Here is a 16,522-nt window from a genome sequence, read left to right as displayed (position 1 = left end):
AACAAACACAACCAACCAACCAATTTCTCATGTCTGTTGCACTTTGTGTTGACCGCTAGGATCTGGTCATAGTCAACTGATACCCTTATGCAGACAATTGTGCATCTTAGGGTTATCAACTTGGTAGCATTTTGAATGGCAGGTAACATGGTTGTAGCAATTGAGCTATTTGTGTGTAACATAATTTCTCGTAGAAGCCTTTACATTGAGAACAGCGATTTTCTCTGTTTGATGCACTACAGGCAAGATTGTGTAAGTTTTAGGTTTTGTCATTGACCACATCTCTCAGGCATACAGTATGTATGGATCCCTATGTTTTGTAAAATTGTTGACAGTTGCCTGAAAAACTCTCCATGGGGTTGAAAATTTTGCAGTGGTCACCTGTACAAAATGTGGGACCTTTGTCTCACGTTCTGGCACTGCTATCACGTTCACAAATACCTTTCAGGAAGGTATGAATTTATCTTCCCACCAAAGGATACTACTCAAAAACTCACCACCGTATACCATACATGAAGGGCTTGTCTGAAAAACTTCAAAGAATATGTAATCCATATGATATCAGGACAACATTCAGGAGGAATTCAACTCTCCAGAAAGATCTTGTATGAGTCAAGCCCTTACAGAAAAAAATCATGACTAGGAACTATATGTATATATATATATATATATATATATATGTAAATGTGGAAAACTATACAAAGGTGAGACATGTTGTCCACTAAAAGTAAGGTTAAAAGAACATCATAAAGCCGTAATATGTGGAGAGATTGAAAATTCGGGTATCGTTGACCACATATGGAGGGAAAAAGAAAATCATCTGCTGTTATGAGACGAAATACAAATTATAGACAGAGAAGAATGGTGGAGAGTCAGATGACTCAAAAAAACAACACATATGTTGGATTACGATCAATTACTTAGTAGATCTAATATAGAATGTAACACAATATGAAAACCGTTAATTATAAATAATAGTAATATATATATGTAGTAATAAATGGTGATAGTTACATCAAGAATTAAAATAGGGTTAAGGCTCTTAAAATTCATACTAGAATTGTCCGTAAGGACTTGTGGCGCAATGGTTAGAGTACTTGGAAAAATTCAGTTGTAAATGTTGAAAGTTCAATCTTTATGGTAGGCGACTGAAAATACAACTGTGAATTACTTAGGACCTTTATCCAGTTATGACTGACGGAATGAGAGTATGCTATCCCCATGAATTAGATAAAGAGTTCCATTCAAAATTCCTGATTTGGACAGAAACATTCCTAAGTTCGACCTGAAGAAGGTTGGAGATTACATTACATTAGCCGAAACGTTGAGCAAATGACATAAGATGAGAACAGTAGCCTGGAGAATCCAAATAATAAGAATGACCAGTTCTCATCTAAAAAATTCAGAATGTTAGAGCCTTCCATAGCAAAACAAAATCTAATATATAAAAGGTTATATGTCTGTCTGTCTGTCTCCATATTTTCAAACTCTATCTCTTCCAAAACTAAAAATCGCAGAGTGGCGCTAGGGGTCTCAAATGATTGGATTTTTTTACAGACTGTTCTTTTATGGGTCTTTAGGCAGTTAAAATAGTTTTTAAGGGGTCAAAATGGGTCAAAATTGAAGAAATCTTTATACATATTGTACATTCATCTTAGTTTATTTTTGATTTTTAATCAGTTCATATGCTACAGTTTCGGTTTCAATTCTAACTAATGGTACTCAAATACTTTCTTTTTTACTTTTGAAATCACGACTTTATACTAATATATACGAAACCTGGACAAATTAAAATATCATATTTAAACGTGTTTTACGTCTGGGCAAAGCTGCTCACCCTCTCCCCACCGCTAGTTGATTTTAATAAATAAATTCTTATAGACAGACTCTTAAAGTAAAAAACTCTCATTTAATAGAACTACACTGAGTATTTTTAGTTTGACTAAAAAATTTCATTCATGAAATTGTTAAGAAAATCCATAACCCTTTCTGCAACCATATTTGATATTAATAAACTTTAGTCATGAATGACCAACAGTCTTTGTTATTTCTATATCACCATTCAAATGTGTACCTCGACATTGCTGATACACTGACACAACTGATTCTGACTCTGTGACTAATAATGGGATTACAGATTACGGATTCTGTTCTAAATTCCTGATTGCGATACAATTACTGAGTCTGATTCTAAAATCACCAGATTGTCCAGGAAAGTAGAAATTCATTTTTTTTAGAGGAGGCAGGTACTGGACTATCCTCATCTATTTTTAGACATTGATATAATTTTCTTCTTTTTTTTTATAACCCTTTTTTTCCCCTTTATGCATTATATCCAAGATTTTGATAAACTCATTGTGAAATTTTCATCTATATTTTTATGTGGGCCATTTTTGCCCATGCCATTCATATTTGGTCATTTTTTAAATCTAAATTTATAACTATGATCTATAAATTTTAGTTTTACTGATGGTTTAAAATCAATAAATATTTATTGTTTTATTAATACAAAGAAAATTAATTTGAAACAACAAAAAAAAAGTAAAATAAAAGAATCGTTTTTGGATTTGGAAATTAGGCTTGATGTAGATTCCAATACCCCGAAAACTTTCAATTTTTCTGATTCCGACTCTGATTAATCATCATAACACATGATGACCCTCTTCGGTTCAGGAATTGCCTGGGGTTTGGTTTGATGAACATTATCTTTGTGATAACCCAGCACATAATAATTTGGAAAGCTATGGTCCGGTGAGTGTGAAGTCCATTCAGGATCACACCTTCCACTGATGAAATGATTTTTTTTCCTAACCAAATCCATCAACCCAAGACAAACTTAGATTCATATATTATCCTTGCCCACTCACTCTAAATAATTTTTTTTTTTTTGTAAAATCAATTTAAAAAAAAAATAAAATCAATTTAAAAAAAAAATCAATTTAAAAAAAATCAATTAAAAAAAAAAAAAATCAATTTAAAAAAAAATCAATTTAAAAAAAAAATAAAATCAATTTAAAAAAAATAAAATTAATTTAAAAAAAATAAAATCAACTTAAAAAAGAAATAAAATCAATTTAAAAATAAAATCAATTTATAAAAAAAATGTTTTATTTTACTGTTTTAGGTTCGAGTCACACATTGGAAATGGATTCCTCAACTGGATCAAATTGATTCGCAAAAGATCTTTGTGAATTTAAGAACCTTCCACAAAATCATGGTGCAGTTGGAACCTGGTTTACGCACTGGAAGTAAGTTGCTTCTTATATGCTGCATTCTCTAAGGCCAAACAAGTTTGGTTATTTTGTTTTACGGCATATCAACCCTTTTCAGGTTATTTCATGCCGAAGTGCAAGAGTTATAGAACTCCTGTACTAAAAACAAACTGTACCAAATCAAGGAAACCATAGGAAAACAAAAACCAAACAAAAGAATGGCCAGAAAGGAGGAAGTTATAGCAAGACTCCGAATGGGTCATACCTCTATAATACACGCTTACCTACTCAAAAAAGAAGCCCCATTCTGCATACCCTGCTAGGAGTCATACACAGTCAATCATATACTAACAAGATGCAAAGACTTGAAAACAAACCGACTAAATATATATAAAGAAAAAACTGTAAAGGACATATTCACTTATGTAGACCCAACTACCCTCCTTAAATATCTGAAGATAACAGGGTTACTCAACAAAATTTAAAAAACAATACCTTATCTAACTATATAAGTGTAGACACTGAACACTAGATACATACATAAAGCTTATAATTATTAATGTATACAGGAAAAAAAAGACTTCAGCATTAAATGACCATTAAGGTTGATATGCAGTAAAACCAATCAATCAATCATGCTGAATCTAGAAATTTTGGTAAAAATATTTTATGCTTCAGGTTTTGTATATCTTGAAATACTTATAGTGTTTAGTTTGGTTGTTTTGTAGAGAAAAATTGTTGTTTTTGACTTTGCTGAACATGATTGAGATTTGTAAAAGGAATGGATAAAAACGATAACATCAATGTAGAATTTTGTTTTACTTCATGCTATTGCATTTTGAGTTTTATAAATACTAGCAGGGTGATCTGACGTTTCTGGAATTGAATGATGATCAATAATTGTTTCACACTCCCATATTTTTTTTGTCATCGAAATTGGTGAAATCTTTCATTTTTCAATCAAATCGATTGAAATCGATTGCTCTAGTTGGGGACCCATCACGATGCACCGGGAGAAAGCTCACATGCTTCTCTCTGTGACTTAGTACATAATATATTTTGATCTACATTGCACTGTAGAGAACCTATTGTTTATTTTATAAAATTATTTTTATATATAATGGTTGAATTAAAGTTTAAAATGCAAAAGTCAAGTATCATGCTTCAGTTGCGGTCTAAACAGAAACATTCATTTCAAACACATCATATCAAAGAACCTACTGTTGATTTTATACGTCAAGCCTTTCAGCTTGTGTGGTAATAAAACTTCTCAAATGCAGTTGTAATGTTAGACTTTGGTGAAAATCGCATGCTCCTTCTTCATTGAATTATTGTAATTATTGATACTTATCAAAAAGATTCTGATTAAAAAAAAAACTATCTAAGAAAACTGGCATACACATAAAGTACATTTGTGTGACATTTCATAATAATCGGCGCAGCTGTTTTTGAGTTTATAAAGAACAAACTCACACAGACACACACACACACACAAAGTTTGTTTTATATAATAGTAGATAGATAGATATTAGGTTGATGCAAAAATGTCGTTTTCTGACATGAAGTTGAACGTCAAAAAACAATATTATTTTTGCACCAACCTAATAGATAGATTCGGTTCTTGTTCAGAATTCAGCTTTTATTAAAAAATAAAGAAAAGTCTGCATGATATATGTAGCCATGACGACCAAAAATCACACAAATTGATCAAATTATTTTATTTTTAAATAAGAAAATCAAATTTTATGAGTAACCAAAGAACCGCTGCCTGGTCCACTATCTTGAAAAAGAACCAAATATTTAATTGATAATAAATAACAAAAATAACCCGCAACCCAACAACAAAACCCACTGAATTTTTCTATCTTTGATATCTAATGAGATTATATTCATGTAAACAAAAAAAATTATGCAGATTCCTTAAATTGGAGCCAACTTTGGTTATTTTTAGACTCTCAAATGGGGACATGAAAGCCTATTTCTCTTTAAAAAAATTTTTGTATCACAAATTCTTTCTTTTCAATTTGTGTAAATTTTACTAGAGTGTGTCATCCGACCCAGTCGTGTATTTTCAAACAAAGGCATTTCAGGGTAAAACATTATTATGTATTTAAGTGTCATGTCAAAATTAGTAAAAATTCCAAAAAATGGTCCAGTAGAAGATGTGTTAGAGCTTATTTTGGGAAAAAAAGTGTGCAGTAGATCGAGTAAAAGCAAGATGGCCGACCTGAAAGTTAGTGTCATCGAATTCTGTGCAAAGCAACTTAAACAGTAGAATGCAGTTATCTCCCCCTGTTTTCAATCTTCTAAAGGATTAAATTACAGTGAAAAACCGCAACTTCAAAAAATTCTGTTTTTACTTATAGTTATTTTTCTACTGGATGATTTTTCATAATTTGTGAAATTCATACTAATTTCGGCCTGACACCTAAGTACATAATAACGTTTTTCTCTGAAATGCATTTTTTTCAAAGACCTGTTTCACCAAATTGTCTCCCTCTCTCACCTCAATATAGCCTTTCTTCTTCCTTTATCCATCTCCCACTTATTTTGCCTCCATACAAATTGTTTTTTATATATTATTATTTACCAACATTTTCATAGCTTTTATATATCTAAAGCAGATCTACCACAACACCATATAAATTGAATAAATACAATTTCACATGGTTATTTTGTGATTTTTCTTTTGTAGATTGGCCCCATGATTGGATCAAGCGTTATGGCCGTAGAAATGGGTTTCTCTTTTATTGTCTCCGCTATTTTCTGCTTCTGAACTGGCAACGAAATCTTGCCATTTCAGAAGATGAGTTTCTAGCATTATTTGCGTTGATGTTTGGTGTCAAAAACGAGAGCGAATACCAAGAAGTGGCCATGCCACCTACATCCAGAAGCATCACGATTTACAATTGGATGCAGGTAAGGCAGCTACTCTTTTTTTTTTAATTTTATTTTTCTTTTTGGTGAAAGAATGGATGAGAGTTCTTGGGTTGGATGTAGAACACTTGAGGTAGCAGGGTCGGTTCAGAGGGGTAAACATGCGAAGAAGTGATAAAGATCAGATTTAACTTTTTAAAACGAAAGAACAAACTGACAATTGGCACATGCATGATTTACAAACGGCGTCAAAACCAAGGTTTTTACCTGACCCCCTCTTCAAACAAAATGCCATTTCTACATGAAATGATTGACGATTTTGTTCTAATTTCTAATTTTGTGTCCGAGAGATTGCTCTTTTTAATGATACCACGTTTCGTTTATGCTGCTTCGATGCGGATGACAAAAGTTTTTAATGGACATACAAACATACATTTGTGTATTCATTTTATTGCGGACTGTTATCCTCATCTTCATAGTTGTTGTTTTACTACATTTCGGCCTTTTTCAGGTGGTTAACCGTGACGAGATAGGAATGCTGAGTCTTATAACTGTATCCCTAGTAATTATTGTCTTTCATAATTATTGTTATCTCACCATGTTTTTGACCAACTAATTTTCTAGCCTGCTTTGGGTAGGATTGAAACTGCTATCTTCAGACAATGCTCACCTGGAATCATAGAGACTCAACACTTTTATCCACTGCGCCACAAACCTTGACCTGCATTTAACTATGTCCACCATCCCCAATCCAAAAATTCTCCTCAACCATCGCAAACCCAAGATTGCCCATAAACTATCCCTAGCTGCCGTAAAACTCACTACTACTCCTAAAACTGTCCATAAGCTAACTCTAAATATATTGGCATTTATTGTCCGGTCTTTTATCTCAATGACCGCCACACCTTGATTAACAATCCTATTTCAGCTTTCTTTTGTGTGCCTTGGTTAACAACTTCCTTTCCATTGTCTTTCTACTAAACTCACTTCCTTTGTTCTGCTGATCAACTCATTTCCTCTTTTTTGTTATAGTTTTATTCTCTTTTTTTTTTGAACAAGACACAAATATTTATCGAAATCAAAACTCGGTCATGTTTTGCAAAACAAAAACAATTTTTCTCTACAAAACAACCAAACTAAACACCATGAATAAATATTTGAAGATATAAAGAACTTGAAGCATAAAAACTTTTCCTAAAATTACTGGATCTGACATTAAATAACTTGAAAAGAGTTGATATGATATTACCCAGGCGTGACATGAAACTGTGCATGAAACTGTGATATTATACATACCCGATTACCCGGATACATAATGATTGCTACTTCCTGACAGAAGCTTGCCATCTCTTCAGATTGATGTAGGAGATTCATGCACTCTTCAAACCAGGTACACTCTTGCAAAATCGTTCACAGAGGTAACGGGAACTTGCCAGTATTTAGTGTTTTTTGTGATGGGACTTTATTATGCACCTTTTGAGAGTCTTGTCAAAACGCTTACTGAATTAAAGACAAAACCAGAGATATTACAGTAATACTTGTGTGGTCTGAGAAGCAGGACAGCCTCGTACAGTTGTTGGTCATGTCTGATATTGTGTGACCTAACATGGGTTAAAAACTGGCTTTAGACAAAATAAATCTGCCACAGTCTGTGCATTTCGGTTCTTGTTGTAATTCAGCAGGAATTATGGATTCATGCTGTTTTATAAGAGCACGCTTCAATACTGCTTAAAACACTTTTCCTCAAATTTTCTGCATCCTTCTGTGATTATTTTTCTCCATGTATATTGATATGCAGTTTGAACTTCCCAGTCGTTTGTAACAATCTCTAGCAACTTGACATTAGCCTTCAATACATCCTTAAACTTTTTGTAGGTTTATTCTGCAGTCTCTTTCCTATGGATAGCTCACTATAAAACAGTTGTTCCGATATCCTATCATCTCTCATCCTCAGCAAGTGTCTAGTCCAATGGATTTGTTTTTGAATTTCTATGTTACAGCAGTTGGATTGTTCAAGGACATCAGTATCAGAAGTGTACAACCTCCAACTGATGTTCAGCATTCTACGGATGCACTTTTGATAAAACCTTTCTAGAGCTTTAAGATGCCTTCCATATGTAGATACCTGGATACATACAGCACTTAGTACTCCCAAATGCTCACTCATTTCTACTGACTCAACGTCACTTCAGTGATCTGAGAACCAGTGTCTTGACATGATTATACCATACATGTGAATTATGTTCGTAATCTGGATCTGCTATCTAAAGTCTAACCAAGTCGAACACGTTAGGTCAGAGAATTTGCTGAAAGCGCTATGTTTTTTCAGCATACAGGTTATTTATTTATTTATTTTTTGCTTTTTTCTACATAGGAGTTCTCGTTTATCAAGGCCTGGAGGCCACTCAAGGATAAGGGTTAATGAGTGTACAGTAGTCAATGGTAGTCGTTAGTAGTGGAAAATGTGGTATCCTTAGGATGTGTCAGTTACACAGGTACAATCATCTGAGCATTCAATCCTCTGGATAACCCATTGCAAAAGCATAGGTGTCTTGAATTGCAGAAAGGTTGACTAGCCAAGAAAAACTTGGATGCAACTGATAGATCATGCAGAGTGAAATTTGGATAAAGTTAACCTACCGAACCGTGATTACTGGAGAGTGTATTTGTGAAATATCAAAAACGTCTGACAAAGAAAGAATGAAAGTCTGATTTTCTGATTCTAGATTTTGTTCCCTAGACAAGAGGAGGATGCATATGTCTGTCTGACACCTTATGGCAGAGTGAGTTGTATCCAGTCATGTCAAAGTAATTGGGGGAGATTGAGGAGTGTAGATAAGTTTTTTACTTAATACTAGGATATCCATGGAGTTTACTAGGAGAAATAATTCTACTTCATCTAGGTTAGTTCTAAAACTTAAGGTAGGAGGTAAATTGGTTGGGTTTAGGTATGGAGCATTCATCCCATTGGAAGCATGGATGAGTTGAATCGCAAGAAGCTTGGTTGAGCAAGGAAAACTTGGAAGCAAATGATTGGACAAGACTGTACAGAGTGAAATTTGGATATGATTGATCTGTTAACCGTGATGATAGGAGAATGCACTTTTAAAACAAAAAAAAAAATGAAATAAAAACGTCTCTGACCACTTGCTATGTAGTAGGTCGAACACAAGAAAGTATCTGTAGTTATTCATCTGTCTGTCAATCTATCTATTTATCTATGTCTATTATTGATATATCTCTCAATCTAGTTATCTATCTATTTCTGTATCTATCTATCTATCTATCTATCTGCAGAAATAAACAAGAGATGAATCTGAAGAATACTGATAAAAACTGTCAAAATATAATAAAATCATATCATAGACAAGTTTACCGGAAGTATTTGGTCAGTTGACAGAAGTATGTGTAGGTAACATGGTTCTAGTTAGCTGAGAAGAATAATGGGAGTTGGAAGTTGGACGTTGAGACAAGTGGACAGTTTAATAGGTCATCCCCTGCTTCACCAGGGAGGGAGCTGACATGTCTTGAATGTACGGTGATATCATTCATCATTATACAACATACTCCTCATGTTGGTACCCAATTATACAACACACTGGACAAAGGAAAAGTGGCGTTAAATGAGGCATAGAATAATGTAATTGTGAATGTACTTGTGGAAAAAGTTTTACAAAGTTATTTTCATAATTTTTATATGTGCATGCATATGTGTGTTTGTCTTTAACTCACCCACACACACACAGACACGGTTATTAGTAAATTTAGGAGAGTAGAAAGTGGACTTTGGGTTTACTTTTGGCAGCTTCGTAACCCTTGCTTCTTTTAATCTTTTCATGTCAAAATTTCTCCATCTAACGCTTATTGTAAGCTAGTTTTTAATCTTGAAGTGGTATTTTGTTTTGCTTTGTTTTGTTTTTAGTTCCTTATATCAAGTGGCCTCATACCTTGTCTGGAGTGATTTTTTTTTTTTTTTTTTTTTTTTTTTAATTTAAAAACCTTAATGATTGCAATTCCCCTGTTTCTCTTTCCTCTTTCAGAACATCTATCGATACGCATATTCCTTTCTGGGCAGCTTGCTTTATCTTCAGCACGAGTTTCCAAAACCTGAAGAAATCTTTTCCGGATCCATATGGAATGTTTACCATCGAAGTTGTAATATCAATTGTGAGTATTTTTTTCGGATAGCTTTATTGTAAAAATTAAACAAGTAATGAATATTTTAATTAAGGGTTTACTTCTTGAAGTGAATTTTGTCAAGCTTGGTAATTTTTCTGTCAAACTTGGGAATCTGCATGGAATTTTAAACAGAACCCTATATTTAATCCATGGAGGTAGTATGCTCTCATTCTGTCAGCCATGACCGGGTAGAAGTCCTAAGTAATTCACAATTGTATTTCAGATTTGGTTTCAATCTCAGGAGTATTTTTTTCTTACTAACAAGAAGTGAACTCTTTTAAAAAAAGCATAACACTCACATGCACATGTCTCAATTTCTTTCTGTTTTTTTTTTTTTACTTAATTTTTTTAAAGGAATTTAACAATACGTTTGCTACCAGGCAATGCTAGGTACATCTGCTAGTATTAAACAAAAGCTCAAATTCTTTATTAATAATATCAACTTGGTGCAAGAGTTTTTGCCGGTTTGCAAAAGGGTCATTTTAAACCATTTTAATTTATTTTATGCATATCACTATGATTAATTTATAACTTTGTTTTTTTATTAATTATTTTTTAATTAATTCATATTTTTCAGCAATATTTTCACACATGTTGACCCGAAAACAACCTTTTTTAGTCAACCGAAAGTCATTTTCCATTATGATAATGCTTATTCTTACAAAGCACTACTGATCAAACACCTAGGAGAATTTGACTAGGAAATCTTGTTCCTATGCTACATATTCTTCTGATGTAGCTTCCACTTATTTTGAGGATTACAAAACCATATGGATGGCTTTAGGTTAACATCATGAGAGATTGAACACAAGTTAGTCATATTTCACATGAAAACTTTAAAAACTTTTACAAGCAAGGCATTTATAAGCTCGTTAACAAATGGAATCAAGTTAAAGAAAGCAAAGGTCATTATTGTTATGAAGAAAAGATTTTCAAACACAGGTTTTTATTTTCAAGATAAGATTTTAAATCTGCAGAAAACTTTTGCACTGTCCTAATATAAAGATATAGTTACATTTGGTCTTTTCGGGCACATAAATTGACTCACGTTTTAGGGAGGTGTATAACTCTCTGTCTCTTTTTTATTATTATTTTATAAAATTTTTTAACTCACAGGCCAGACAAAAACGTTTGGCATGCCATCAGCCATAATTTTGTGCCGGCTGTCATAGATTATGAGAATTGAAAATACAAAATTTAATCCAAATTTTTTTCTTTCTCTTTCTCTGCAGACTACCCGCCTGCTTCAAAGCCCAACTTACGCAAAGCAGTTGATAAAGCACGCAGTGAAATGGACAGTGTCATTCATGAACGACGTCATATGATTCGATACTTGGTGGACGGTATCTTTTTTTTTCAAGACTAATCGAAACCTTTCTTGTAACTATTTCATTGTACTTTTGAATGCAAGTCACTTCGGAACCACTGATGCTCTGCAGACGGAAAATTTGGGTGACTGATTTTCTGGTCACCAAATGTACATTTTTATGAACTTATTGCTTTGCAATAAAACCATCCACTGCAGATCTTTTGTCATCTGATCTTTGATCGTCTTGTTTGATGTGTGACTGTAAATTTATCGTCGAGCAAAAGAACAACTAATCACAGAGTTTATTTAAATTAAAATCAACTGAATGTCCCATAAAAGAGAAAGGTTTGTTTTAGCAAATTGCAGGTGCTTGTCCAAAATTCACCCTGTATTAAAGAACAAAAATAAAGAAAATCTGTATGAGGTACATATGCGTGACAGAAAGAAAATAGCATACACCAAAAATCATATAACTTGATCAAGTAGTTTTAGTTTTAAATAAGAAAAAATCAAATTTTATGGCAAAACTATGAGAGATGATCTCACGACGCCATCTTGAAAGCAGTCTGAAGGAAGAAATAAGATAAGTCTAAATAATTCAAACTTAAGAGATTTTAGAAAGACGTTCTTAACATGAGAAAAGGAGGGGATTGAAAAATTCTGATTCACTTAAAAATTGTTTTCTTTTTAAAAATAAAACTACTTAATTAATTTATGTGACTTTTGGTGTATGATATTTTCTCTCCGTTAAGGGTATGTACATCATACAGATATTTCTGTATTTTTTATTTTTTTTATTTTTAAAATAAATTCTGGACAAGCACCAAATTGTTTTCTAAGAAAAACATGTTTAAAACGAATTAAAATGAATTATTTTATAAAGTTTGTCATTTCGTGAAGTCTTACTTATTTTTACAGTCTCCTACAATGACGTGTAAAGCACGAGGCACCCTTGGAGCGGATGATCTGTCTTCCTAACGAGGCAACATTTACTATATTTTTAAGTCTAACTTGTGATTTATAGGAAGCCATATTATCTTTAAAGATTTCAAGTTTTTGTTTTCGTAAAGGATAAAATTGTTAAAATACTTTCACTTATTAAGAATCTGAAATTAATTTTCCAAAAAGAATAGTTTTGCATAACTTTTACAAAGGTTAAAATTAGGATATAATGTTATGTCTAAAATCTTTATTCCAGTTTTGATCCAAATCTATTATATGATTTTGGTTATATAAAATGTCTTAAATTTTAGGCTTTAGCATAAGAGTTTTTAATAAATTGAAATTCAGGGAATCTTGCATAATTGGTGTCTAATGATTGTGGATTAAATTTAAGGCAAATTTGAAATATTTGAATTTTTAAATGGAAGTGCCCATATTATGCCCCTCCCTTTAAAAAAAAAATTATAAAATACTCCAAAGAAATTGAAATTTGGGAAATATTTATTAATTGATGTCTATTATTTATTGTTAGAATTCCACAAAAATCAGATGTATCTAAAAAATAAGAAAAAATATAAGAAATGTTTTCAGTTTTGTATCCTTTTAATGTGTCGGCCATTTTCTTTTTCCAAATGTCGGATTATTTTCAAAAACCGATCCAATCTTCAGATACGTCCATTTACTCTGTGCATTTCAATACAGCTTCTTTTTCTTTTTATCTTTTTCTTTTTCTTTTTTCCTTTTCTTTTTTTTTCCTTTTCTCTTTTTCTTTTCTCTTTTTTCTGTATCTTTTTCTTTTTTCTTCACCTTTTTCTTTCTTTCCATCATGCCTTTTCTTTTTCTTCTTCATTAAATATGTACCTTACACAATTACTAAAGTCTATCATTTACGCTGGTTTCAGTGTGTTTAAGACTATTTCAATGTTCACAATGTGGAATGGTTAACTCACTCAAACAAGACCGATGAATAGGGGAGATTCTGTCATGATTTCTCCATTGCTTATGACCTCACTCAGATTGTTCACGAACCCACCCGTGTTCCCGATTCTGACGGCCAGTATGCAAGTCTCCTAGACCTTTTTCTCACAACTTGCCCTGAACTGTGTTCAGCTTCTGTTCTATCTCTACTTGGATCTTCTGACCACTCAGTTGTATCAGTTAAGATAAAAATGAAATGTAATAAGTCCCCAGATGTACCTCTCCATCGTACAGTATATCAATACTCTATGGCTGACTGGGATAGCTTTATATCAGATCTACCTCTGCGTTCCATGTTTAAAAAGGATGTGTCCTCTATAGTATCAGACCTGACAGAATGGTTAATTGTATGTATAGACCGTTTCATACCCTCGAAAAAATTCCAGCAAAAACCTAACAGCCAGCCGTAGTTCTCTCCGGAATGTGCTGCTGCCATTGCACATAGAAATCACTTTTTCCATTGCTTCCAACGTAATAGATGTACTGAGACTAAAGCCGCTTTCAGAACTGCTAATAACCACTTTAAAAAAGTAATAAAGAACGCAAGAGAGTTGTATGCTCAGTCCGTCAAGTCCAAAGTAGCTGAGCAGCACTTGGTTCCCACCAGTTTTGGCAAATAGCAAACAGAATCCTGAACAGAAGCGTGTGCTCTATCCCAACTCTCATAAATGGACCTGAGGTAATCTTGTCAGCATCAGACAAAGCCAAACTCTTTGCCAAGAACTTTGCAGCTAATTCTAACCTTTGCGACCAAGGCTGCCAACCTCCAATATTTCCTCCTGTATCAGAAAACATGCTATGTGATATACAAATATCTGTACGTGATGTTGCCAAGCTAATCAAAAACCTTGATTCCAGTAAAGCAACCGGCTCTGACGGTATTCCAATTATAGTACTCAAAAGACTTCGACCAGAACTTGCGCCCATCGTTACAAAACTGTTTGAACGTTATCTTAAGGAGAATTGCTTCTCGTCACCCTGGAAAATCTCATCAGTATGCCTCGTATTTAAGAATTCAGGTGATCGCTCATCCCTCTTTCATTACAGGCCAATAAGTCTCCTGTGCGTCATGAGTAAGTTGCTGGAATTTGTGTTAAATAGAGAAGTAATCAACCATCTCAGCAAAAATAACCTTCTTAGTGACACTGAATATGGTTTCCGTTCTGCTAGATCTACAGCAGATGTGCTTACAGTTATATCTCATAGGATTAGCGAATCTCTCGACGGAGGCTACATTTCTAGGGCAATTGCTCTTGACATATCAAAGGCCTTTGATAGAGTATGGCATAAAGGTTTACTTCATAAGATCTTCAGCTACGGTATCGCTGGAAATGTCTTCTCAATTATTAAATCATTTCTCTCTGATAGGTTCATAAGAGTAGTGGTTGATGAGCAGAAATCAGAAGCTCTTAGTATTAATGCTGGAGTCCCTCAGGGCTCCATCCTGGGCCCTACTCTCTTCCTGATCTATATTAATGATCTTCCAAATCACATCCTTACATCATTCGTAGACATCTATGCTGATGACACTACTATCTATGGTAGCACATCTAAGACAGTAAACGACCAAGTTCTCTCTGATTCCCTCTCCTCTGATCCTGAGCGAGTGGTACAATGGGGAAAGAGGTGGCTGGTTACTTTTAATGCATCTAAAACCAAGCTTTTATTTTTACATCATCAATACTCTGATCCCCACCTGGCATCAATTGAAATGAATGGCTCTCGACTTGGGGAGGCCTCATGTTTTGACAAGCTTCTGGGCTTGACCTTTACTCCTGATCTTAAATGGAACACATACATTAAATCCGTTGCCAAGGCCGCTGGAAAAATGGTGAGATCCTTCTATCGATCCAGTAGATATCTCACTGCTGTTGCAATTCTCTATCTATATAAGAGCCAGGTACGTCCAAGGATGGAGTACTGTTGCCACATTAGGGCAGGTCGATTTTGGAACCCCAGTGAGGCAATGGTGATGATAGTTGGGGTTTGACATAGAAAAGACCTACACGAAATATTTTTATCAAAATCGTTATCTTTGCTTGAGGAAATGACTTTAAAAGTTGAAAAATTGAAGCAATTAAAAATTTTTCGGTAAATTGTTAAGAACGTCCCGTCATCAAAACAATCTGTACTGTTAAGAAAATGGAATCGTTATTTAATATATATTTTAAATTACATTTTTAAATAAAATGAGTGAGGATAATGAATTAATAAAATAAATATTAAGTGTAAAAGCAAAATTATGTTTTTTTAAATAATAACGACCAAAGTTCGCTTTTTTATTTCAGGAACTTTTTTGGGATGGAAACATTTTAGATTTCACCGTTGCAAAACACGTTCGTTGTTGATAGTGAAAATTAATGTTTGTTTATTATTTAATTTGAAAACATTACGATTTAGGCTTAATTATTTCGAAAGGAAAAACAAAAAAGTCTTGTTTAAAATATATATTATATTTCAAGTGTCTGCAGTGAATTTAAACATATTTGTTTTATCTTTTTTAATTTATTTTTCTATTAGTTTGGAGTAAAAATAATAGCAAATGAGCGTCAAAAACATTATTTTTGCAGCAACCTAATATTTCACATCAAATTCTATTTTAAATTTTTATTAAAATATGGTAATACTCCAGTTTTATATTAAAAAAAAAAAAAATAGTCCATACAATTTTATTCTACACATTCTTTACGAAACATAACCACGTAAATTTTCAAGTTTTTCTATTTAATAAAAAATACTTTGCAGAAAATTAGTGTCAAATTTTAATTTTTTTTATTTTTAGGGAGTAATTGTTTTTAAGCAGTGTTTTTCTTCTAAAATTATAGTTTTAAAATCAGATAACCCACAAAGATTAATACGAGTAAATAAGGAAACTCCTTTAAAGGTTTTTCGTTATTTGTGCATCTATGTTATTGTGTTAAAATAATTTTGTTATTTAGAAAGCCATTCTTAATATGGGAAGGAGGTTGTATTGTAACTATTCTGTACTTTCACCTGAAAATTTAATAAATAAAAATTTCATAAA

At 33.0% G+C, this 16,522-nt stretch overlaps 1 protein-coding gene across 2 annotated transcripts in view; it reads left to right on the top strand.

Moving 5' to 3' along the window:
- Window positions 1-11,792, top strand: part of LOC145297534 (uncharacterized) — a 41,180-nt gene extending 29,388 nt beyond the window's left edge. For both annotated transcript variants that reach the window (XM_080143481.1, XM_080143482.1), the window contains exons 5-8: window positions 3,125-3,248; window positions 5,908-6,131; window positions 10,130-10,256; window positions 11,501-11,792. In XM_080143481.1, coding sequence (XP_079999607.1) covers window positions 3,125-3,248; window positions 5,908-6,131; window positions 10,130-10,256; window positions 11,501-11,634 — 609 coding nt within the window. In that variant the 3' untranslated portion in view covers window positions 11,635-11,792. The remainder of the gene's footprint in view (window positions 1-3,124; window positions 3,249-5,907; window positions 6,132-10,129; window positions 10,257-11,500) is intronic.
- Window positions 11,793-16,522: the final 4,730 nt, after the last annotated feature.

Source organism: Euprymna scolopes, chromosome 18 (genome assembly GCF_053919585.1).
Source record: "Euprymna scolopes isolate OS-2025 chromosome 18, ASM5391958v1, whole genome shotgun sequence".
Classification (NCBI taxonomy): Eukaryota; Metazoa; Mollusca; class Cephalopoda; order Sepiida; family Sepiolidae; genus Euprymna; species Euprymna scolopes.
Note: the sequence above shows the minus strand (reverse complement) of the source record. Positions and strands in the feature narration are given on the sequence as shown.